This window comes from Pollicipes pollicipes, unplaced genomic scaffold (genome assembly GCF_011947565.3).
Source record: "Pollicipes pollicipes isolate AB1234 unplaced genomic scaffold, Ppol_2.1 Scaffold_4002;HRSCAF=4701_pilon_pilon_pilon, whole genome shotgun sequence".
Taxonomy (NCBI): Eukaryota; Metazoa; Arthropoda; class Thecostraca; order Pollicipedomorpha; family Pollicipedidae; genus Pollicipes; species Pollicipes pollicipes.
The window spans coordinates 32,353,654-32,378,594 of NW_023596420.1; the positions used below are offsets into that span (position 1 = coordinate 32,353,654).

The window sequence follows — 24,941 nt, forward strand, 5'->3', positions numbered from 1 at the left end:
TAAAAATTCACGAGTATAGATCTAAGGCGAGTGCAACTTTGTGACTCGTTCGCAAGTTTCTCCGAATGACTCGGGGTGTTTGAAAACGCTGTTTGCCGAGCGGACGAGAGCTGCCACTCTCGGTCAGTCGGAGTCACCCCAGCCACCAACTCAGAGAAATCGGAATGCATCAACCGATATGCCATATTACGACACGTGATTTCAAAAAACTTTTGGCCAGTGTGGGCAGACTGCTGTCGTTTCTTTGAGCCAACTCACAATATATGGACGTCACCAAAGCTATCTCAGACCCGTACTCAACACTCTGTACGCATCACGCACGGTCCAGACCGACAACGTACCGGGTCCGGACGGTCGGTCCAGCGTATTGGCCGTCGGATGTCCCCGCTTGCGGTACGGCCGCGGCGGACGCGGCTGTGCACTGTACGCACTGTCCGTGGAGTAGGGTGAAGCGCGCCGGCGGCCGGCCGACCGGCCCCCGTTCACCGTCATGCCCGCCTGCTGAGCGGCGCGCGACACCGACTCGCCGAAATCGTCCGGCCCGCCGGCGGCGGCGCTGGCGTCGTCGCTGCCCTCGTCACAGCTGGTCGGCTCCCAGCTGCCGCCCGTCTCGCCGTTGACGGACGACTCGGGGCTGGGTCCGCGGTCGGAGAACTCGGACTCGTCCGGGGCGCCGTACAGCTGCAGCTGCGGCGCGCCCGGCCGCTCCTGCAGCTGGAGGCGCGGCTCGCCGGCGCGGCCGCGCCGCCGTCCCACAAGCAGCGCCGCCTCGTACTCGTAGGCGGCCTCCTCCGCCGGCCGGCCGCCGCGTGACTCGCCGCTCACGTTGTACAGCGGTTGGCGGCCGCACGCCGAGCGGCCCGACCGCGAACTGCCGGTTCCCGAGCTGACCGCTGGGCGGCGCTGCGCGTGCGGCGAACCGATCCCGCGCACGGACGGCGCCGAGCCGCCGTGCGGGAGGTGCGGGAAGTGCGAGGCGCGCGTACTGTTCGTCAGGTCCGGCGGCGGGAACTGCGGTGGTGGCGGCGCAAACTCGCTGAAGTCGAGCATCGGGTGTCCACCGGGGTGGCCGTCGAAACATGGAGTCCTCGAACCTGCAACCCGTGAACGGATGAAGTGCGTGTACACTCGGGCTGGATGCTTCTACTCTTGCACTTATCAATGGTTGGTTGTTTCCTTAAGCGCCCAGCGAGATGATGCGGCGAAATGCCGGCTGTGCTGAGTTTAATCGATATCATAATGATCTTGTGGGCTTAAATGTAAGCTTGTGTCAGGCCAACTCTCACCTCCCCGCCCATTCTCTCCGCTACCCGCCCCAGCCTCGCCTCTGCGCCAACTCCCCCGCTGACAGCCCCAGCCTCGCCTCTGCGCCAACTCTCCCTGCTGCCAGCCTCAGCCTCGCCTCTGTGCCGGCTCCCCCGCTGCCAGCCCCAGCCTCACCTCGTTGCAGGCTACCTCCGCTGCCCGCCCCAACCTCACCTCTGCGCCGGCTCCTTCCGCTGCCAGCCCCAGCCTCACCTCGGTGCCAGTTACCTCCGCTGCCAGCCGCAGTCTCACCTCTGCGCCAGCTCCTTCCGCTGCCTACCCCAGCCTCACTTTGGTGCCGGCTTCCCTCGCTGCCTGCCCCAGCCTCACCTCTGTGTCCGCTCCCACCGGAGCCGGAGCTGCCCGGTGGCGCGCCGAAATCGGAGCCGGACCTCTTGACGCCGCTGGACTCATCTGACCCTGATCGCCGGACTCCGGGCTCCTCGGAGCCGGAGCCACGCGCTGCCGGACGCCGGCCCGCCCCACCCAGCAGCATAGTGGTGGCGTACGGAGCTGGCTCATCCTGCTGCACACAGACATTGTGTTATGACAATGGTAGCTGCTTGTCAGTGCCATCTGCATATTAAAGCTGGGACAGTGTACAGGTGACGCAAAGCGGGCTGTGGAGAAATATCTGTTTTCTAAAAAACAATCTTTTTCTGCTAGGGAAAGACGCGCTGCCGATACTGCGGCAGTGCGGCAGGTTACCTAATCACAATAAGAGCTGAAACACGTAAGGCCCAAGCCCACCCCAGGGGCAATTTTCCTCGATGTCTCGACCACGCAATAAGAAGAATAAACCCACTTTATGAGAGCGGCTTTGATCTGCACCGTCATGCCCGTCCCCAGCTGGCTAAAAACTGACGTTATGCGACGAGCCTCACCTGTCCCGGCCGGTACGAGCCGTGAGGGGCGCCGTAGAACGTGCTGACGTTTCGCTGGTCGAGCTCGGCGTACTCAGCGGCCACCATTGGCGCAACGTCGCAGTTCAGCAGCTTCGTCTCCGGCTCCTTCTGAAACTGGCCTCGCCAGCCGCGGTCGAACGACGCCTCCACCCAGGGGGCGCCACGTTCGCCGTGCATCGGCAGCAGCGAAATGTCATCCGGCTTCCCTGACGTCACTGACGGGGAGGAAGCGGCTGGTCAGAGCGCTCCAGCGGCGCGTTGTCGCACCGGGGCGTGCCACGACGCGTGACTATACTGACACCACGGGTGGCTCGTGTGGTCAGTGGTCGAGGGCCGGTTGCGGCTTGTACGCTAATGTCGCTCGGAGCTTTGCCGAGGAGACTCTGGGACACTAAACCCGGGAGAAGGCTTCATGATCTTGGTAGCTGCGGTCTCAATCATTAAAATCCTAGCGCTGAGGCGCCTGATTATCGTTCAACTATGCACAGCTAGCCAGTTTCTTTGGTTGTCATGGGCGTGTCTCGTCCGACGCCCTCTCTACCCCCCCCCCCCCGCACACTGTTCGCCTCCTCCGCGGCTCAGCTCCCCCTTCCGCACACTGTCCGCCTCCTCTGCGGCTTGGCTCCCCCCCCCCCCGCACACTGTCCGCCTCCTCCGCGGCTCGGCTCCCCCCCGCACACTGTCCGCCTCCTCCGCGGCTCGGCTCCCCCCCCCCCGCACACTGTCCGCCTCCTCCGCGGATCGGCTCCCCCCCCGCACACTGTCCGCCTCCTCCGCGGCTCGGCTCCCCCCCCCCCCGCACACTGTCCGCCTCCTCCGCGGCTCGGCTCACCTGTCAGGTTTCCGAGCGCCTTCTTCTCGCGGCGCCGCCTCCAGTAGACCACGGCCACGAACACGCCCAGCGCCAGCAGAACCAGCGCGCCGATGGTGGCGATGAACCACACCTCGCTCACAACGTTCTTCACGGGCGAGGCGAGCCGCGGGTCGGCAGCGCCGCCGCCAGGGGCGTCACCGTCGGCCGTGCGGAAGCTGACTGGCTCCGAGAGCGGTCCTGTGCCCTTGCGGTTGACGGCCGCCGTGCGGATCAGGTAGCCGGCGCCGGCCGTCAGGTTCTTCAGGATCACCTGCGTGGTGCTGGCGTTTACGGTGACGTTGAAGCGGAAGGTGCCCCCCTGCTGGCTGAGGTGTAGCAGGTAGCCGCTGGTGATGCCGTTGCGGTCCGCCTCGGCCGCGGGCAGCCATGAGATGGCGGCGGCCGTCGCGTTGATGGGACGAACGGTCAGGTTCAGTGGAGGACCGCTGGGTGCTGTCGGAGGTGGAGAGGCGCGTCAGCATAACGGAAGACGCTCCTCACTACTGCAACCTTACACACCGCCGTCAGTTTATCATGTTCAGTTGAGGTTCAGCTCCTGCGCTTTTTCTATCTGACATCCCCATTTCCATTAACGGTAATGAGTTGGCATGTTAACATCAAGCTCAGCAGTGAAATCAAATCCAGGGTTCCATAAAACAAGCCATATATATATATATATATATATATATATATATATATATATATATATATATATATATACCCTCTCTCTCACTCTCGCTTTCTCTCTTTCTCTCGCTCTCTCTCAGGTGCATGCGATGCCCCGTCGAAGTCCGAGTGTCGACGGACTCGCCACTCACCGTCTTCCATCGTGCGGACCGCAACCATGTTGGACGGCCTGCCCATCACCATCTTGTAGAAGGGCACCAGGAAGAATTGGTAGTTGGTGAACTTTCTGAGCTTGGCCACGATGTAGGCGCTGCCGCCCGAGTTGTGGATGCTCAGCACGTCGTAGCGCCCGCTCGACAGGTCGCGGTAGCGGATCAAAAATCCATCGATAAAGTCGGCATTGGTCAAAATCTGAAACAGAGGGAACAAAGAGCTGTCCACTTGCAAAACTCATGAAGGCAATGACACGCGAGGAGCATGCATCCACTGCTTGAGAGTAAATAGCCAACCGTAATCGCACGCAACACTGCCAAAGGTCATAGTAAATTTCGCAGCATTTCGGTAAAACTTGTCTCCAGCTTAGTACTCCAGACATATTTTCGAATTCAAATAGGAGCCAAAACGCACAGACAATGACGAAGTACACTTGATCGATACGCTCGCACACAACCAACTCCTCCGAAACCAACCTCCTCGACGCACTTTGTCTCCCCCCCCCCGCCCCAGCCACTCACTTCCCCCCCCCCCCCATCCCGCTCGCCTCCGCATCGTTGCAACACACACCTTCCAGCTGAGTTTGACGGCGTCGGAGGAGATGGCACGCGCCGTCTTCAGGCGAACGGTGAAGCTCTCCAGCCTGCGGGCGGCCTCCGCCAGGCGGCGCCCTGTCGCGCCCTCCGGCACCGCCGCCAGCGTGTGCACCGGCGCCGTGAGCTCCGACAGCGGCGACAGGCCCTGGCCGTTCTCCGCGCGCACGCCGAACACGTACGTGGTGTCCGCGCGCAGACCGCCGACGGTGGCGGTCTCGGCGGCCACGCGGCGCGCTGCCGTCACCCAGCCGCGCTCCGTGTCCGGACTGTAGTACTCGACCGTGTAGCCCCGCAGCGCCGACGCGCCCATCTGCTGACCGGGCCGCCAGGCGAGCGTCACCGAGCTGGCGTTGCGGGCGGCGACGCGGGGCCGCTGCGGCGCCGACGGGTACGTGCCCGGCTCGGCCAGCCGGTGGAAGTTGACGTTGGGGTTGGTGGGGTTGGCCACGGTCAGCCGCGCCGACGCCGAGGTCACGCCGGCCGCAGAGGTCACCGTGCAGGTGTAGGTGCCGCTGTCCGAGGTGAGAAGATCTGCGACACCAGGTGGCACATGAAGCTTCCGGAGGAACGACATGGCAGCAGGTGGTACATGTAGCTTCCGGAGGAACGACATGGCAGCAGGTGGCACATGTAGCTTCCGGGGGGACGACATGGCAGCAGGTGGCACATGTAGCTTCCGGAGGGACGACGTGACACCAGGTGGCACATGTAGCTTCCGGGGGGACGACATGGCAGCAGGTGGCACATGTAGCTTCCGGAGGGACGACGTGACACCAGGTGGCACATGTAGCTTCCGGGAGGACGACATGGCAGCAGGTGGCACATGTAGCTTCCGAGGGGACGACGTGACACCAGGTGGCACATGTAGCTTCCGAGGGGACGACGTGGCAGCAGGTGGCACATGTAGCTTCCGAGGGGACGACGTGACACCAGGTGGCACATGTAGCTTCCGGGGGGACGACGTGGCAGCAGGTGGTACATGTAGCTTCCGGGGGGACGACGTGACACCAGGTGGCACATGTAGCTTCCGGGGGGACGACGTGGCAGCAGGTGGCACATGTAGCTTCCGGGGGGACGACGTGGCAGCAGGTGGCACATGTAGCTTCCGGGGGGAAGACATGGCAGCAGGTGGCACATGTAGCTTCCGGGGGGACGACATGGGAGCAGGTGGGCACATGTAGCTTCCGGGGGGACGACATGGCAGCAGGTGGCACATGTAGCTTCCGAGGGGACGAAGTGGCAGCAGGTGGGCACATGAAGCTTCCAGGAAACGACATCACAGTGGTGGTCAGAATCTTTGATTGCCTTGGTCATTCTGTTTGCTGACGAATGACGAGTGATAGACAGCAAATGAGCTAAATAATGGACCTGAAAACAAAATATCATGAAAACGATGTTTGCTTAACCGTTGGTAAGTTTTTCAATGTTCACCTCCTAATGTCAGTCCTCACTCACGCTCCCTGTCCACTCCCACTCCCTGTCCACTCCCGCTCCCTGTCCACCTCCGCCCCCGTCCACTCCCGCTGCCTGTCCACTCCCACTCCCTGTCCACTCCCGCTCCGTGTCCACTCCCGCTCCCTGTCCACTCACCGTCCACCTTGAGCGAGCCGTCGTCGGGATCGACCTGCGTGCGCGGGTTGTCGCGCCGGATCGGCTGGCCGTCCTTCTCCCAGCCGACGCTGCCGCCGGCGCCGTCCGCCGGCCGGCACGGTAGCAGCGCCAGCGACTTGAGTGGCAGCGTCTGGTTGCCGGGCAGCACAGCCAGCACGGGCGGCGGCCGCACGCGGCCCTGCTCGGCCACCTCCAGGTGCGCGCGCACCGACCTCCGAGCCCACCGCGTTCAGCGCCGTGCAGGCGTAGTAGCCGCGGTCGGCGCGACGCGCCTCGTCGATCCGCAGGCTGCCGTCGATGCCGACGCTGAAGCGGCCCCGCTGCTCGCCGGCGAAGAGCGTGTCGCCGCTGCCGTCGGCCGTCCAGTAGACGGTGGGTGTCGGGTGGCCGGCGGCGCCGCACTCCAGGGTGACACTCTCGCCGCGCGCCACACGCCGGTCGCTCGGGGCTCGGTCGAACGACGGATGCGCTGTCGGCGGACGGCAGAGGGTGAGAGGAGGGGCAGCGCGTTGAGGGATAGAGCCATGTACGAAATGGGTGGAAGAGTGCAGAGCTGCTATGAGAGGAGGGAAGGTAAATGTAGAGGCGGAAAAAGGTGGTGTTAAACGCGGACGTTATAGCAACGACTCGATGTTGGCACGCGCAGCGAAGAACTTTGAATGGGCGGGAGCTCGACAAACTTCGCTAGCAAGGTGCAGCTTAATATCATAATCATCGCTTAATCATGGGTCATCACTTTTCCAAATTCAATACCTCCCAGGTCATCCACGCCTGCAGCCCTGGCGGAAGCGTCGGTAAACATTAAGTTTCTGCGGAGAAGTTTGAGCTGCTTTCGCGATGTTATTCAAGGTGACGTCACCAGCTCCGCTACTTAGGGCTACAGGCAGCTTCAAGTAACGTTGCGCTCCAAAAAAGGTGAGCGGAACTACAAGCAGGAGCTGCTAGTGAAGTGAAACTGATATGATACGGCGGAAACACATTGTTTGAAATATCGCAGGGTTGAGGCAATGCTACCAAGCACGCTCCCAACCAACCACAGCGAGAAAAATTGCACAAGTTTTCTACACGTCGGAAAATGCAATTATTTCTGCAATCGTATCTGCTGTGCACGACCCACGGGATTATCAAAGAAAACCAGTGTTCATGTCATCCATTACATTTGAATTATAAGTGTACGAGTTGTTTCGGTTTTCAATAAATACGGAGGGAAACAAACATGTAAAAGATGTTGAACATCAATCACTTTTTGCCCTCGCCTTCCGTTATGGAGAAGTTGTCAACTAGGTTCAAAGAAACAATGCGAGGTGGATCGAGCAATGTCCGCTTCGTTGTCGACAATTGTTGCAACAATCCCAGCTTTGAACAATTCTGAGCACGTAGAGCCATCTCTAAAACAAAAAAAGAAGCTATTCTTCACCTTCTCCAGTTATTTTGAACAATGACATACTTCATGTTGCAACTTAGTTTTCATGGTCAAACCCCAAACAGCTACTTCAAACATCCCCGTCGGTTGCAGAACGAGACATTTGCATTCTGACATTTCTTTCCCAGTCCCACTGGTGATTTCCTTTAGTGGTCACCTCATCTTTATCGCAGAAACATTTTCTGAACTGGCGAGTGCCAATGAATCCATCGAAGTGCGCCTCGTTTCTGCGTCCGAACCGTCAGCTGCGACGACCAACCAATCAGATCGGAAAGAATTCGGTGGCGCCTTTAACCCAACTGAGCTGTGCCGTTAAACCAACACCGAGAAAATGTCCTCCGTTTAAGCGTAATGTATCCCCGACCCGGCTCGTAAATTACACAAAACGTTCTGGCGCCGGCCAAAGCTGCGACGCCGGGCGAAAGAAGAACCAGTTTCCACCCAGCCTCTCCTCCGCCGATTTAATTAAACGCATAAAACAACTGCGAGCATCGCAGTGAAAAGTTGCAGCATCTGAATCTAACGGCCGGACATCGAGATGAGTTAGAGAGCGGCATGTGGACCGAATGGCCCTGGGCTCCTCCCGAGCCGCTCAGATTTCCATGGAGCGCAGCTGCGGACGGCTGAGCCGCGCCAATGTCGGCGATGGCGCGCCGGCGCCGGTGAGCTCGTGATCCAGCTCCAAGCCAGAGCCGCTGCCGGAATCTCTACCGCCAGCGGACTTCAGCATCAATGAAGAATGCAGGGAGTGTCCAGTGGAAATTCTCGGCGCTCCCTTTCGATTGTTTTCGATGTATTTGGTGGATTTATCTCAATGGCAGACGGCGAGCGTATTGTGTGCTTGTCACGTCCGTCGGAAGCCCATCAAGATGGACCGATTCCCAAAGCCGTCGGCTACCGCAAAAGGACGGGAGAAGCCTGGACGCATTAATCGTGTTCTGATGTGTTAGTTAACACCACATCAACGGCGTACAGGAACACCTTGAGCAAACCGGTATTCCAAAGCGGTTTAAGTTCAGCAAACCGGCACCATATAGATTGTCAAGCTCATACGGGAGCATGGTTATTCGTAATCCTAATACTCCGCTTCTGTAAATCTGATACCGTCCTAAGTAGGCACTGCGATATTTCTTATGTTATTCTGGGAATGAACGCACAGCGTTGGTATAAGGGCATCCGTCGATCACGCGGAATTAATAATCCTGCGATCGCGGATATGGTTGTGCGCCACAGTTATTCGCTGAACGCCGAAAATAATAAGGGAACTGAGCAGCTGCTATACATCACTGCATACGATGCTGATCCGGTAAATGAACAAAACACCCGTCAGATAATCACGTAATAGATCATAACAACTTAACATGTTCTGATCCTTAGTGATAACGCGCACCCGACAAAATAAGCATCAATCGGCTGTGGCCAGTGGCCTGGTCATGCGAAGCGTCAGAAAATTATACCGACCATTGGTTCTATCCGGCGGAAGGGCAGCACAATTTACATCACATATCTTTTGCATTGTCCCCACTCGGAGCGTTCACTCGAGCGAAAAACAACTATGCAACAGCGTATCTCTACGCAACACATCAGAACACACAAACAGGAACGCATTCAAACGCGATGCAGCAATCAACACAACCCTCAGTGCGACAGTCGACTGCGGAAGGCGGTGTTGTGAGAGAACAGCACCTTCAACCAAACAGCAAAACAGGCTGGACGCGGCGAGGTGCAGCGCTTTCCCGGCGTCTGCCGCCCCGTCTGCCGCGTCCCCATACTCACAGTGTACGGTGACGGTGGCCGAGGCGGTGACGCTGCCCACGCGGTTGTCGGCCTCGCAGACGTAGGTGCCCTCGTCTTGCGGCCGCACCTGCTCGATGCGCAGCGTCTTGTCCTGCAGCACGTTGATACGGTCGACGGGCATGCGGGCGTCCTGACGGCGCCAGTAGACGGAGGGCGGCGGGTCGCCGGCCACCTGACAGGCCAGGTCGACCGAGTCGCCCACCAGCACCGTCGCGTCCGTCGGGGCGCGCAGTAGATGCGGACGCACTGAAACGGACGGCGGAGCGGGTCAGGTCCCGGCGGTCCCGGCGGCGGAGCGTGTCAGGTCCTGGTGGTTCCAGCGGCGGAGCGGGTCAGGTCCCGGAGGTCCCGGCGGCGGAGCGGGTCAGGTCCTGGTGGTCCCAGCGGCGGAGCGGGTCAGGTCTCGGCGGTCTTAGCGGCGGAGTGGGTGCGGTCCCGGCGTCTGAGAGCGTGAGCGACGGGCCTCAGACGACGATAGGTGCGAGGAGTTTGTCCTTGTGGATGCTGCAGGATGATGCCGCGCCAGTTGGCCTGTGGCATTAGCAAGGCTCAGTCGCGGCCCCATTCGGTGTAAGGTACGGGGGCAGATTGGGGTACAGTCTTCGACTCGCGGTCCGTCTACGAAGCTCCGGCCGAGGAGTCAGTAGATCTGTAGCTTGCGCTGACGCGCAGGTCCGGGGAGTTCGATCCGACTACCCGGCGACATATCGCTACCAGGTGCAGAGGCGGATCCAGAAAAAGTGATCGGGGGAGGTATCCCGATTTTTGCGAGTAGGAAACGGTCTGTGCAAGTGAAAATATATAAATTTCACACCACTGCTCCGAGTGATCGGAGGAAGGGCCACATGTTCCCGCATCTCTCCTCTGTATCTGCCCGTGACTGGGTGCAAAAACAGTGCATGCTCGACCTATGCGTCCAACATTGCCGAATGGCTGTTCGAATGACCAAACATGCAAAAGATGTCCTTAATGAACACTGCTCTTAGTTGTGGACGATCCACAAAATTAAGGCACTCACGAGAACTTTCCATTATTTAAACTTGACCGGGCTTTTCAACTAATGCGGTGTTAACAGCTAAAACAAACCAACAGCTAAAGCAAATGGAACCAGAGGGAAAGTTGGCACGCAATTTCCCTATCTCTTACACAGTGACAGGGATCTGGACCCCTGGAAAAGGTGGAGTAAGACACCCGTGGGATGTCTTCCTACATTCTAGGGTATCCCAAAAGAACCAAATATCTTCGGGAAAGCTTCAAGACCGCGGAGGGTTAGAGTTTTACGTTACAAGCAAGGCAAAAACTGTTCAAATATTCAGATCAGGCAACTTCATCCGAAGTTCAGATCAAAGCAAATTTTGAAGGAACAGCCCACTTTATCTGCCCCTTGGACGACGGTGCATGGTGCAGCATGCAATGACTAGCAACTCGCAGATTCCGTCTCAGTATCTGACCGGACGATGACCCGACGCAAAAGCCATCTTCCACTTGGTCGCAACAAAGTCGTCCAACTGCCCAACCGCTCCAAAACTCCTGTGCCAAAACCCATCCGTCTTCCTTACAGGCCCGCAATATTTTTCCGCGCTAAAGACGAATGGCGGGTGTCTCCGGGCAAAGGATCTGTCGCCGACAGAAAATGAAAACGATAAAAAGCAGGGGCCAATCTGCGAGGCTGCAAAATGTTGGTGTGGCAGCACCCGAGCCGGCTCGGCGTCTGCCGTCTGAGTGCCCTGACATCTGCCGTCTGGGTGTCCAGGCGGGTGCCGTCTGGGTACCCGGGCGTCTGCCGTCTGGGTGTCCGGCGTCTGCCGTCTGGGTGTCCGGGCGTCTGCCGTCTGGGTGCCCGGGCGAATGGCGAACTAATGCGTCTCGGATTCGTTCTCCAAATGCTGACAGTGCCATGGCGACACGACTTACTGTCCACCAGAATGCCTGCCGCTGACGTGTAAGCCAGCACGGTGCATAAGGACCGCTCTGTGCAGTGAGTGCGCCATGAAATGGCGGCGTCTGCTTAGGCAGGTCAGGCCAGGTAATAAGTATGCCGACATGTAAAATCTTCGTGAATGTGAGTCGGGTTTTTAGCTCACCGTGCGCAGCAACTAAACGATCTGCACATGACCGTGTGGAGTTAAGGGCATATTTAGTAAACAACTGTTTAGGGTTTTCCATGTAGTTCAGCACGTCACAAGGAAAAACCCAGTCTCGTGTAACTATTTGGAGTGCACCACGGAAAAGACGGGAATTAGCCTTGTTAAACAAAGCCCAGATGGCTTTAACGAATCGTTTTAGATCGTCGCGTCCTTCCCGCCAATATTCTCTGCATTCATCCAAATCATGTTACTGAAATACTAGGCGTTCCAAACCGGAGACGACGCAGGAGAGGTGGATGCCAACAGACGGCCAGCCAGACCCGCCGCTGGCCAACAAAGCGGCTGCTCTGCGGCCGCCATATTCCGCGGGATGTCAACACTTTCGGTCGACCTTAACGACCTGTCTTCTTCCAGAGCCAACCCCAGACAAAGGGCCTCCTCACTCCTGGCCCCGTGCTCAGCCGACCAGAGCCCAGCCAGACGAAAACAGCCGGCACGAAACCCCGTCTGGATGGCCCCCAGCGCGCTCGTAAAACCCGCCTCGGGCACTTCTGCCGCCGCCAGCAACAGTCCGGCATATCTAGCGCCGCCGGAAGACGCGCAGATATCAGAGACAATGTAAACCGCAGCGTTGTCGCGTTGGTTACCGCCACAAATGTCGTCGACGCCGAGGGACCAAAGGCCGGGCGCCGTGCTGAATGATTATCTATAATGCACTCGTCGCCAGGCCTTTGAGTAGCAGGCGCGACTGTTTATCACAAGGCTTCAGACTAAGTAGTAGAAATATCGACCCGCGTCAACAGTTTGAAGTGGTAATTTAGCCGACTGGCACCCGTTAACCGAGCGGCCAATTAAGGGAGCAATCATGGCGCGTGGAGACGGTGGTTGGCGCACTGACGCATAGCTCTGCCTGCCGCAGACGCCGGCGCCGTCACGCGACCGTCGTGACAGCCCCGAGTCCGTTATGTCTCGCAGCTAATCTGGCGCGATCAGGATATGGAAGTTTCTGGTAAAGAGGAACGCCTTCCGACATTTCACGGAGGGTTTATCGTCTGCATGGAGCTCTGCATTCATAATGACTTTTTGCAGTGACTAGATGACGGGTTATGAAAACCGCAGGGTACCTACACATCAAACTTGTGTCTCATGCAACCAGGCATCTTGCAGGCAAATCTGTGACGTGAATGAATCACAGCCGGCGGACGGAACTCGGCTGCCATATACCGCGTGGACCAATTCCCTTTACAAGGACAGTGTATTGAATTGCACTGCCACAACTTCGACACGTCTATCAATTTATGACGTTATCGGTATGAACGCCGCGCGTCGGACGCGTCGCCTCGTCGCTGGCGGCGAGCTCGTACCGTGGACGGAGAGCGTCACAGCCGGCGTTTCTCGGTGCATGCCCGCGTAGTTGTGAGCCTCGCAGGCGTACTCGCCGGCGTCCTCGGCGGTGGCGCCATCTATGATCAGGTCACCCTCGCCGCCGATCTGGAGCCTGCAGGCAGAGCGGGTCAGGTCAGGGGTGGGTTCAGAAACGCCGTCACGGCGGTGACGACGACGGCAACGGCATTATTTTAAGAGACACTGCAAACACTCGTGCTTTTCAGAACAACACTGGTTCCGCATAACATTTCGGATTATTATAATTGCCTTTGCATCCTGAACGATAGACACTAGTCCAATAACATGGACATGAACATAACAGTAAAAGCGAATGAGCTAAACAAGAGATATGATTCCAATAGGATTGGTAGGCGGGAAATTCGGCCAGATTCTGGTGAGGAAGCAATTGAGTTTAACCATTGCCAATCGCCCGATTTTATTCAGTCGCAATATATGAGAGTTCATTTTGACGCAGTCCAGCTAGGTCAACACACATTTCGATATTTCCGGAGTGCTGCATCAAAATGAGAGAAGGCGAAGTATTTCACAAAAACGTCATTGAAAACGGATTTTATGGTCCGACATATGGAGTGCGAAGGATATTATCCCACGTCGCCAGCCAGCACACTGTGGAATGGCGCAGCCATAAATCATAGTCGCTATACCGCATTGTGCTAAAACTAAACCAGATATTTAGTTGCCTTCATTGAGCAAAGAGCGGCCAACTTCACAGCTGAGAACAGAGATACCACAGGTTTTGTACGCAGCGCTCCGCGCTCTGTGCGGCCGCTGGCCGCTGGCTTCTCCGCTGCCGCCCGAGGAAAAACCTCGTGTTGACGGTCGGCCGGCGTGCTCGCTGCCCTCCGAGCTTCGACGCCTGGCAAACACGGTCGACATCGCAGGCATTGCAATGAGCGTTGGCGGCCGGCCAGCGCGGCGCTGCGAGCCGCTCTCCCGCTGCGACTGGGCCCGCGGGGGCACGCTCTGACCCAGATGGCTGCTCCGGGGCGCGGAGGCCGACGGCAGGGGCGGGTCCAGTGGAGCCGCGTGAGTGAATTAACTTGGATTTATTGCGTAGTGGACAGAAAAAACGCGCGCGACTTATCACTTAAGCTTGAGCCTTAATGAATATTTGGGACCAGTACACTCTTCTGGATTCTAAGCGGGCCCTTGCGCACTGCCTGCCGGGCATCGCGCGCGTTTCATGCCTCCGCCAGAGACGGGGTAATAATGCCAGTGGTGCGTGTCTCGAGGGTGCAGCAGCGGGGGTTGACAACCCCTCCGAGGGGGCTGGAGAATCGGCGGACTGTTGACCGCGCGAAGCATTGTGCTCGCTCCGCCCGGCAGGAGAGCTCTGATTCATGGCCGGAGAAGGCGGGCCGACCGGACGGCGAACGGCACGGCCGGGCTGACGACTGCAGGAAGCAAGGGGGCCGCTCCCCGCTGACGCCGACGAACAGAGTGGGGCGTTGCGCTCCCGTCGTGAAAGCAGAATCATTTGTTACAGCGGCGTTGTGTGCCTGCTGGCAAAGCCTCGCACACGCCCTGGGGAGTTCACAAACTAACTCTTAATCCCTTTCAAGACAGAGCCAGACTGTCCCGCTTCCGGAAGTAATTGGGCAACTTAAAACAAGGCGGAAGTCGCGGATCGTGTTTGCAGAGCGGACTTCGTGTTCAGAAAACATTGGCGCTTCAGTATCCGGCTGGGTGGCCGTAAAAAGGCTATCCCGGAGCGGGGACTCCCACCGACGACCGCGGCCGACGCCAGAGGCGCCACACAAGCTGCGTCTGCGGCGGCAAGCCAGTCCCCCCCCCCCCCCCCGTAGATTGACGTCGCGGCAGTGCAGTTCACCGGCCGGCTGTGCTGCGTGGTGGGTCGTCTCACAGCGCGTGCATTAGGGGGGGGGGGGGCGGTGAGTACGTTACGCCGCGACGCTACTCCAGAGATGGTCACAGAGACGCCACGAGAGGAGGACATGGCAGGCACGTGCGGTTGGTTACCTGACAGAGGCGTCGTTTCGCTAAACCTCGGCCTACCGACAACATGTCGACCGGCGACGACACCCAGCACGGAGTCTCGAGCTGCAGCACACATGATATACCCCCATGGCGGTCAGCATGAACCTAAGACAGCCTCATCCCATCACCGCTTAGGCGCGAAACATGACAATCCCAACGTCGGACAGGCTCCGCCGAGTGGTTACCCCCTCCTCCCCCGAGCCGGTCCCGGGCCCCGGACGGCTGGGTCACCTGTCTGTGGTGGACACGTCCACAGTGCGTCCGTTGAGCCGCCAGCGGACGGTAGGCGGCGGGTCGCCCTTGGGTGGAGCACACTCCAACACCGCTCTTTCGCCGACCGCCACCTCCGTGTTCTTCGGGATCGTCTTGAATTCGTCCAGAATCACTGCGGGGGATGCAAACGGCCGGGTTAGATCATGTCGGCCTAAAACGGCGACATCGGATCCGCTCGACCGGTTCGAGATGCGTCGAAATCGATATCGATTTGTGAAGGGACACTGGTCATGGTGGGTAGCGGGTGCCGCGCTGTCCACGTGATGACGTCCCGTCATCAAAACGTGTGACAGTCCATCAACAGGAAGCGAAATAACGCTGACTCTGTCAACACTCTATACACGGACAGTTGTAAACGAAACATTCACATACGACGTGCACTCGGTTTCAAGAATCTTTAGCACACCCTTTGCGTTGTGGCCACGCGGCCGACGAGGCCAGGTGAAACAGACAAGCCATCACACATGCACTATCACGTTGAGCACCGGCGCATCAGGCTGGCTACTATTTCACCGATGACGCCGCGTCAGATCGGGCAAGTGACAGTGTCACCAGTCAGCTGACGGACGTGTGTCGCCGTGTGAGGCTACGACACTATCGCGCCGCCCCGTCGCGCGGGGGTCACACCGTCTCGTATCGCGTCATCATAACATCGGTGCCACTACAGCAGGCCAGCGGACCATCGCCGACTTTGACAAGCGTTGTGATGCCCCGTCCGCAGGTTGGCCAGTTCCCTCCGCTGACATGCGGAAGTGAGGGCTCAAGATGAAACATGCTACCGAGCAAGCGGCGGGAGCTGTCGGCCCTCCCAGCGTTGTTGTTTAGCGGCTTTTTTCGTAGTTCGTTAAGTTTGGAGAACATGGCTCGCTGGGATCAGGAAATATGTGAAACGCTGCTCCACGGCTGTGCGAAACACTTCGCCTTCTCACATCTAGCAGGAGACGCGATATAAGTGGTACGCATGCGCCGGCAACGAGATATCACTTGCAGCTGCAGACACGATGCATTTCATCCAACCTGCCTCCCACCGCAAGATTCATGACCCTGTCCAGAAATGCAAAGGTAACGTGTTTCTGTGCCATCTGGGTAAGTACGACAGTAAACACAACAGCGCGACTAATGGGATCGTTCCTGCACGGTTAGAATGAATGGGTTTATTCCATAATCATCTGGTCATCAGCGATTACGTGGGCACGAAGCAGCTGGAAATCACAAACAGACTTGTGCCTATGCATGATGAAATGTTTTCATAAGCATAAATCAGTAGCACGATGGCGTTCGCGTGACTGTAAATCAACGAAATTGATTTGCTGTATCTGACGTGGTCAGGGTGTAATTGTTATTGCAATGATCTGATCCGTCGGAGGAGCGGCTAATGCAAGTATTCGATCGCTGCACTGGGTTCCCTCGCCGGATCGACAAAACGTGCCGGGGCATTCCACAAGAGCAGCGAGCACACCCCACAAACAAAACAGCTCCCACTTGAGGCTTTTCGTTTGAATTTTCCTCACACTCCGCGCGCCGCCGCCTGGGATAAATGATATTCAACGCAGCAAAAACAGAGCGCCATCTACATATCCGGAGCGGTTTGAGCGCGCCGGCCGCGCCGAAAACAATACCTCAGCCGGCCGCGGTCGCCCGGCCACCGCCGCTCAGCGCCCCGGCGGGCCGATTTTCCAGGAGCGCCGTAAATCACGCTTTATCGCGCGTAATATTGGCGCGGTGAGCGGGACCGTCCAGGCCGTGTCGTGTTCCAGGCGCCGCCGCCGCCGCCGCCTCCGGCGAATGAAGCCATCAGGCGGTCTGCTCATGGCCGCCGCCGCCGCCGCCACCCGCTCGCCAGCCTCTGACCGCGAGGCGGGGTGGCGCGGGGGGGGGGGGGGAGGGAGGACTGTGGTCGAGGCGGCACGGCGGCGGAAGTGCCGCAGGTTATGTCGGGGGAGGTGCCGCGGCCGAGGCGAAGTGCGCCGTGCACGTCGCTTTACGAGACGGCCGGCCGACAGCTGGAACGGGGTGTAAACGTGTCCTGCTGGGCAGGGGAGGGGGGGGGGGGGGGAGTTGCGGCTCTAGGCGACGGAAGGCCTGGCAGCGGATGCAGGCTGACGGCAGTGTGACGGCGGGGCGGAAGACAGGCTGTCTCCTCGCCCCGGTGTCCACGGAGAGCTGCCCAATCGACTGGAAATTACAGCGGCCAGCCAGCGCATCCACACATTCTAGTCACTGTCAATGCAAATCTGGTGATGCATGAATAAAGCCGGGAAATGGGATTATACGCACTGGAAAGGACTTTGCAACGAGAGCAATTCCATTGTGAGTCGTCTGCTGATGTAACAATATTTTTCCATTCTGTTTTGTGGATAAGCACTGTTACGCTACCTTCTGTATCTATTTTTTTTGCCCTCGAGCTATCTCATTATCTTCCCTCGCCCTCTTGGATGAGTTCTGCACCGCAACAGTCGTTACGTCAGGGGAAGGGGGCAATCAAACGTTAAGATCACAACCAAAATGTTTCAGATATGTAGACGTCGCAGACAGGGTGAGGTACACCAAAAAATATAAATGCATCTTCGGAAATATGCTGGCAAAAAGCCCTTCGAAAAAGGTACACGCAACGGAGAGGTATCGACGGTGTTGGAACGTTCTCCACGGAGATGAGAGGAGATTGTTGATTGGCATTAGCCGGCGGGGGTGATTTGCTCTGCCTAGGGGTTCTCTGTGCGCACTTGAGTCGTTTTATGGCAAAATAACCATTTTATGCTTCCTCATAACCCAGCCTTTCCAAGCTTTACGACGCCTTTGTTTCAGCCGAAGGGCTGTAAATAAAAATTAACTTAGTCAGCAAAACGGACGTCCGTGATAATGAGTGCCGTTTGAGTGCGCCGTTTAAATTAAACCAAGATATATAAATTGTTCGTTGAAAAAGATCCCCAATTTCGTGTCAATCACGGTCTCAAACTGGACGAATCCTCTCGTGACTTGGGCGTCCTGGTTGTGTCGATAAATTTTGCGTACATAATATGAAGTTTACTTTGCACTGATCCAATTCTAGGCCACATAAAAACGTCAAAATGCAACAACGGCACAATTAACGCTTATTTGAAGACCTTCGTGCATCATGCACCCGTAAGCGTTAGCCCGCGCTTGCTCACCTCTGTGCTATTCTGGGAGGAAATTAGGCATTGATTCCACACACACAACTTCCAGCATAGATACTGATCGTCTACATGCACGTTTAATAAGTGATGACACTCAAAACCATAAGCAGACCGAAGTTTTCATATTTCGGTCGGTTAAGCCCATGTTTGGCAAAGCGTACCACTGGAAGCCCACCAATGCCGAGAGCACCAGCAGTCATGATCGGATCTCACTCGCGCCCCACTAAACCATGCATCCAACTGGCCCGAACCAACGAAGAAAAGGCGGCTCGTGGACAGCCGGCGGAGCGGGCTCTCCGTTTGGGCCGTTACCCGACATCGATTTACGGTGCGACGCGCGGCGCTTGATTGTAGAGAGCGGCTCGATCACGGCAGCGATGAAATTAACTCGTCACTCGGGACGCCATCCAATGATTACGCACCTACTTACAGGGCCCCTGCCAGAGCAGAGCATGTGCGAAACACGCCGCTTCGCCGTGAGAGGGAACCGACCAGCTGGGCGACGGAGCTAACGCACGCGTTACGGCACCCGCCACAGAAGGGGACATATCCCCACGTCAAATGAAGTCGGTCGAGACCGAGAGCAACATCCTCGCGTCCATAAAGACAGCGGCGGCTGGGGATGTGCGTCCCGGCCCGCATTCCGAACACGACAGCAGTGACGCCGTCTGCCCGCCTCGGGTGTCGTCCAGGCCGGGCGCGGCTAATCCCGTTCAATGGGGCGCGTCGGGGACGGGGGCGCCGGTTCCCACGGGCCCGCTGACTGACCTCCCCCCGTGGAAGCCGAGAAGCCAGGGGGGGGGGGGGGTCGTGCGTGGGTGGCGGGCACGGCCGGTCGATGGTGTGCGTCTGGCGCGCGACGTCGGTCGCGCAGGGCACGCAGTCGTAAAGCGCTAACAGAGGTGGCAGTTATAGCCGTCGTAAGATGTTACAGAAATGTCCGGCCGACTTTACGGCGTCGTAACTCGACGTCCCCCAGATGACGTATCCGGGCAGGGCGGGAGTCGCCGACCCTGCCATGGCTGACGCCGCTGACGTCAGCCTGCGCGCCCAGCTTCGGTGCGGTTCCGCCACACTCAGCTGTGATGTGTCATGGAATGGGGAAGTGGGTGTATTACTGCCGCGGAGATGGAACCGAGTCACCTAAGCACTTACAGCGCCGATGAATTGCCAAACTTTTAACACACCCTAGTGTCCATATATTTCGGGACCCGTAACCTGTTTGTCTGTTCACTTGGCTCTTCACCTGATGGCTGACACATCAGTTCCCAAAAAGGCACAGGTCCTGACTCCGGAGGCCATCCGCATCAATGCTCAAACCGTCGCAGCCGTGTGTCCTCCGACCGAGACGCGGAGACACCGCAGCCCGCCGGCCGGGCTCCCGACGCTCTCAGTGCGGTGGCCGCGGTCGGAGCCGGCCGCCGATACCGATCAAGGCGGCCGGCGCCGGCCGGCTGCAGCGCCGCCCTCAGACGGGGGCCGGACCGGCTGTCAAGCCGCTGCACGGGGGCGGGCCGGGCCGGGCGCGGCCTCAGCGGGGCACCGCCGCCGCCCCGACCGCGACCCCGCCCGGCCCGGCCCGGCCGCGCGACACGCCGCCGCGCGCCGGCCGGTTGGCGCGCTTTTTACGCGCGCGCGCGCGCCGCTGGAGATCAATCTGGCGCGTTTGGGTTGGCGCCGCGCGCCGGCCGGCCGCAGCGGGACTCGTCCGAATCGCACCGGCCCCCGCGGTCGGCTAATTGAGCGCGGCCGTGTTTGGACCATATCCGGCGGCACAGATGCGCGTCGCGATAGCCGGCCACGCGCCGCCAGCGCCGCCGTAAAACGACGGATAAATAAACTCCCGGGGCGCGGCGTTTTTCTGCGTGGCGCGGCTAACGCGGCGCGGCTGACGCGGACGCGACGCGGGCGGCTGCGGGACGCGCCGCCAATTTGCCGGCCAGATATGACTGCTATTCAGACTAATTATCGGCGGTCGCTCTCTAATGGCGGCGGGTGTGCGCGCATGTGTCAGTGCGCGTCTCGCGGGCGGAGGAGGAGACGGCGGACGGATGGGAGCAGCTGCCTCCCCCGCGCAACAGCAGCAGTCCGGGCGGACGCGGCGAACACTCGTGATTTACGCGATGTGCAACAACATGGCGTCAAGCCGGGCTTGCGAGGGCGCGGGGCAGCCGGGCTTACGGGGCCAGGGATGTAGCGCGTGTCCGGGCGAGGGTTAAAGTGGCCCTCCCGGAGAGTCGAGTGGGGTGGAGCTCGTGCTACCGCCTTTCTCGCGGCTACCGCACTCAGCAGTCTACAGATGAGCCTGCTGCGTCAACAGTGGTAAGCATCGCGGACGAGAACCACGACCGAGAATGTTGCAAGCCGAGAACCTCACGGCGCGCGCTGAATCAGGGCGCCGTGAGAAATTCCTCGCCGGTCATACTGCGGTCACCTCGCTAAGCGGACGCATGGTGCAACAAACGCACTCCCTTCCATCTTCCGCACGCATGCCATTTCGGACACCACCTGTCCCGGAGCCCCGGCGTGTCCCGGAGCCCCGGCGTGTCCCGGAGCCCCGGCGTGTCCCGGAGCCCCGGCGTGTCCCGGAGCAAAGGGCCCTGGGCCGAGCCGGCGGCCCTTTGTTTCCGGCGTGACCGCGTGTGAGCCATGGCGCCGGCGCCGGCCAAATCCCGGCGTCTTACGGCCGACGGCTCGCGGCAAGCCGCGTCGGCTCCGACGGCGGGTGGGTGACCTGCGAACGCCCTCGGGCAGCAGGTCAACGCCGGCTGACGGAGGAGGGCACCGTCGCCACGTGGCCGGGGAGGGGTTGACGCCTCGGTGGAATTTCGCGGAGGCTTAGCAGCCATGTCTGGACAGGTGGGACGGGATCGTGCAGAGGTAAGCCGGTAGGAGCAGCTCGAGGTGGGCTTTTTTAGACAAGGGTGTTGCACGTGTTAGAGATTTGGCAGATTCCAGACCGGATGGGCCAGATTCCCGACCGGGCTGGGTCCCCATACAATTCTGAAATCACGACATGGGTTGGAGTTTGCAATTTCGGGCCCAACTTGTCTCATAAATCGCGGCAATGATATCTGGGTTGTATACTAGCCAGAGCCATTACTGCATAAGACGTATGTCAACCAGCTCAGACAAAGAAGCCTTCCAAAGTGCATTAAAGACATCACACAAAATATTTCAGCCGGCAGATCACATGCTTAAGAAGCTGACTTAACTGTCTTGCATTTGAAACGAACCAAGCTTGCAAACGTGTGCAATGACCACACTTATAAGCAACACCTGATCAAGTTCTTGAGCACTTCCCGCGAGGTGTCTGCTATCAAAGCACACGTGCGTCGCACAACAAATAGACAAGATGGTTTTACATTCCTTGCACCTTAGCAGCCCAAGTCGACAACAGTCTGCAACCATACAATCCGAATGACCTTACAATTTCAACTTGACGACGCTAGAACACGATGCAGCAGTCCACGCCATCTGGGTGTATTGAGAACGGTCCACACCGGACCACGATGGCACACGCCCGTGCGCGTGCCTCATTCAGAACTGCAGCTGCTGCCCGCGATACGGGGGACGACTTTGGATCTCAGCCAGACGACTTTTCTAAACTCCCCGCGCCGCAGCTAGTCTTGATCCCAGGTTCTGGGAACGTCACTGACACAAGTCTCGCCCGTTCAAATCTGCGGCGAACTTTTGCTTAAGCCCTCCCAAGAGCGGTGCGACGAAGCCGAGCCGCGCCGACCAGGCCGCTAATCCCATAAATCACCATAATTATCATCTTCCCCGGCCGGCGACGCAGCGCCGCCTCCGCCGTTGCATCGTTTATCGCAATTACCGGGCTTCGGCCGGGTTGGGCCGGCTTACGGCAGATTTTCAGGCATTTCCCGCCTTGCCGGTGACCGTTTTCGGGCGGCTGAGAGACCACGGTTCCACTGTGAAACCACAGGCCGCGCCGAGGCGAAGATGGCGCTCTTCACGCCGCGGACGGCGGGCGGCGGCGATGGTGGCGCGGATGTAGCGGTGTCAGCGTCTGACTGCCGCGGCATTGATCGGGATCAATCAATGATGAGCGCCGCCCAATCATCATATATCACGGGTGGGCGTCACCTAATTTTCTGAGCTGGCCGCCCGGGAGGGCGACTAGGGGTGCAGCGGAGAGGGAGGGGGGGGGGGGGGCGGAGGGTGGGGAGGGACGAATAAGAGGTGGGGGAGAAAGGGGAGAGGGGGGGGGTCGGAGCTGGGAGCTCCCGTTCCGCGAAACCCGGACGAGCCGTCGCCTGCTTCTGCAATAGCCGCTCACATTGTGACACAAGGCCCCGAGACATGGTGCTCGTTTGACGAGATGGCATCAGACCGAGTCGGTACTTAATCTGACAAGTTCTGGGATATTCCGAGAGCCGGCCGTCTCCTAAGATGGCATGACTGGGTCTGTTATCTCGCGGCCGTTCAGACTGAATTCATTGGACATCTCCGATCAAACCGACCTCCAACACGAGGTCTCGCCCAGAGTGCCGCCGTCTATCTCGCCGGCACCGCCCACCGCCCCCCGCGCCCTGCCGACACCTTCCTTTACGACCGACCAATCAGGCAAGAATGCCAGACGGCATCCTCGCCGCGGAGATACGCGAAAAGCCAATCCAGTGAAACACCACCGCCCTCCGAATACAAAGGGGAGCGCGCGGGCACGCGAGAGCCAGACGATCGCCCTCCCGCACGCCGATGATTCACCGCATCTAATGGCCGAGAGCGGCATTAATTTGGTTAAAGACCCCTCCGATCGTAATGGGACGGCGATGCGGGCGTCGTCGTCGGCTCCGCCTCGCGCCGCGCGCCGTCCGCCCAGCCCGCCGCGACGCGCCGTCGCCGCCGCCGCCGCTGTCGCCACCCCGGTCGGGTGATATCACGGCCGGAGTGCGCCCCGGCCCGCCGTCGCAGGCAGTGCACACCCTCGCGGCCACCGGACGTTAGCGAGCTGGGCGGTCAGGACACGCGACGGTCAACAGTCTGGGCGGCGCGGAGCGCCAACGCGCTATGCCGACGCGATAGGCCGATAGCCGTGTTTGCGCGCGACGCGAGAGGGTGAGGCTGAGATTGCCTGGCTCGCCCACGCGATGCGTCTGCTCGTCATGCACGGTGGCGGCTCCCGCCGCCGCGACAACGTTACGCAGATAAGGGGACATGGTTGGAATGTTGACCGCATTCTATCATAATTTGGTCATTTTTACAGTTGTTTGTAACTTTTTTTCCAAATTGGGCGGCATGCGACTACTAAGCTCTTGCTCCCAACGCTTTCTTTGCCTTCTCCGCTCTGTCCTGTGGCCCGTTCGGCGACGCCGCCGTGCAGGCACGGCATTCCTAGCGCGGCCGTACCGTTGCGGTAGTCCCGGCGTGGCCGCCCCGCCGCGGCAGTGCTCCCGCGTCAGTCCTGACGCAGCGGTCCTGCCGCGGCGACCCCGCCGCGGCGCCGCGCCGCCGGCGGGCTGGTGGAATGCGGCCGGCCCCGCGCCAGTCACGGCCCATATCGTCGCCGCCGACGGCGCCAGCCGTGCGCCACGTCGGCCTCGACGGGAGCGCGTCGGCCGGGCGTAGCGCCCTAATGCGGCGAGGACAGTCTGTCGGATTTATGACGGGTGCGCGCGGCCGCAAAAAGGCGCCCATGTGGCCGCCGTCCGCGGCAAATGGTGCGCGGCGGCGAGCTCACGTTTCTGCGCTGGGCGACGCGCCCCGGGCGAGGCCCGAGCGCTGGTCGGCGGCGGAGGCCGCCCGATCCCACCGGACCCGTCCGCTGATGGGACGGCGCGCTGTGACGACGTAGTTCGGGTGTAACGGGATGGCGCACGTGATGTAGATTCGGCGGAGCGGACTCGGCACGCTCCGGCGGGCGTTGTAACGCCGTGAACTGCGAAACTTTTAAGTTCGCTGGATGACTTCGGATGGGAAGTCGGCCCCGCGGGGCTGCTTTCTTGTTGAGGTACGCTTGCAGGTGAGACATTTGATGTGTGGTAACGCGACGCGAAGCACGTACGCGGCCGGCGACGAATTTAGTCCGAGTCGCGGAACTTGACGGAGCCCCGTCCGCAGCCAGCCCGCGCGTGTGCTGGCGTCGACATCAGCTCGCCCGGACACGTCCGTTCGACGCCAGCTGTCAGCCGCGCACGGCAAAAACGCTTCCGCCTCTCGGTCTCAGTAAACGCGCAACGAGTTTAGCGTTCATTAACAATTATTAATGATGGCCTGGTGAAGGATGTCGGATGCGATCGGCGATTGGGGCTTGTCATCGCTCAGGGTGACGCGACCGACCCGATAAGTGCAAAAACGCCGCCAGACAAGAATGAGAACGAAGTCCGCGGAGCACATTGAGCGCTGCCGGCCTTTTTGCTCGACCAATTGATGAACGGCTTGGCCGATGGTCGTCGCTCATTGGCGGACGCCGTCCGTCGGTGAAACGCGATCGGTCGCCGGCAGATGCGGCGGCGCGCTTTGATCTCGGCCCGGCGCGTGACGCGTGACTCCCGCCGGTCACGTGACTCGGCCGGCGACCACGGCCGCGCCGGAAGTGGCGACGGCCGCACGAGCGGCGCCGCCATTGTCTCGCCGTTCCCACCGTGGGGGTCTCGTCGGCGGACTTACCGCCGCGCGACTTCAGCGGCGCAAAACCACGCGGCGACCGAGTGGTCTGCATCTCAGAAGT

At 59.5% G+C, this 24,941-nt stretch overlaps 1 protein-coding gene across 1 annotated transcript in view; it reads right to left on the minus strand.

The window, feature by feature from the left end:
- LOC119093223 (roundabout homolog 1-like) overlaps positions 1-24,941 on the minus strand; it is a 65,450-nt gene that overhangs the window by 1,486 nt on the left and 39,023 nt on the right. Inside the window, 11 exon segments of the mRNA XM_037216138.1 lie at positions 342-1,094; positions 1,636-1,831; positions 2,190-2,425; positions 3,043-3,516; positions 3,882-4,101; positions 4,474-5,030; positions 6,090-6,325; positions 6,327-6,579; positions 9,310-9,576; positions 12,782-12,915; positions 15,054-15,207. Coding sequence (XP_037072033.1) covers positions 342-1,094; positions 1,636-1,831; positions 2,190-2,425; positions 3,043-3,516; positions 3,882-4,101; positions 4,474-5,030; positions 6,090-6,325; positions 6,327-6,579; positions 9,310-9,576; positions 12,782-12,915; positions 15,054-15,207 — 3,480 coding nt within the window.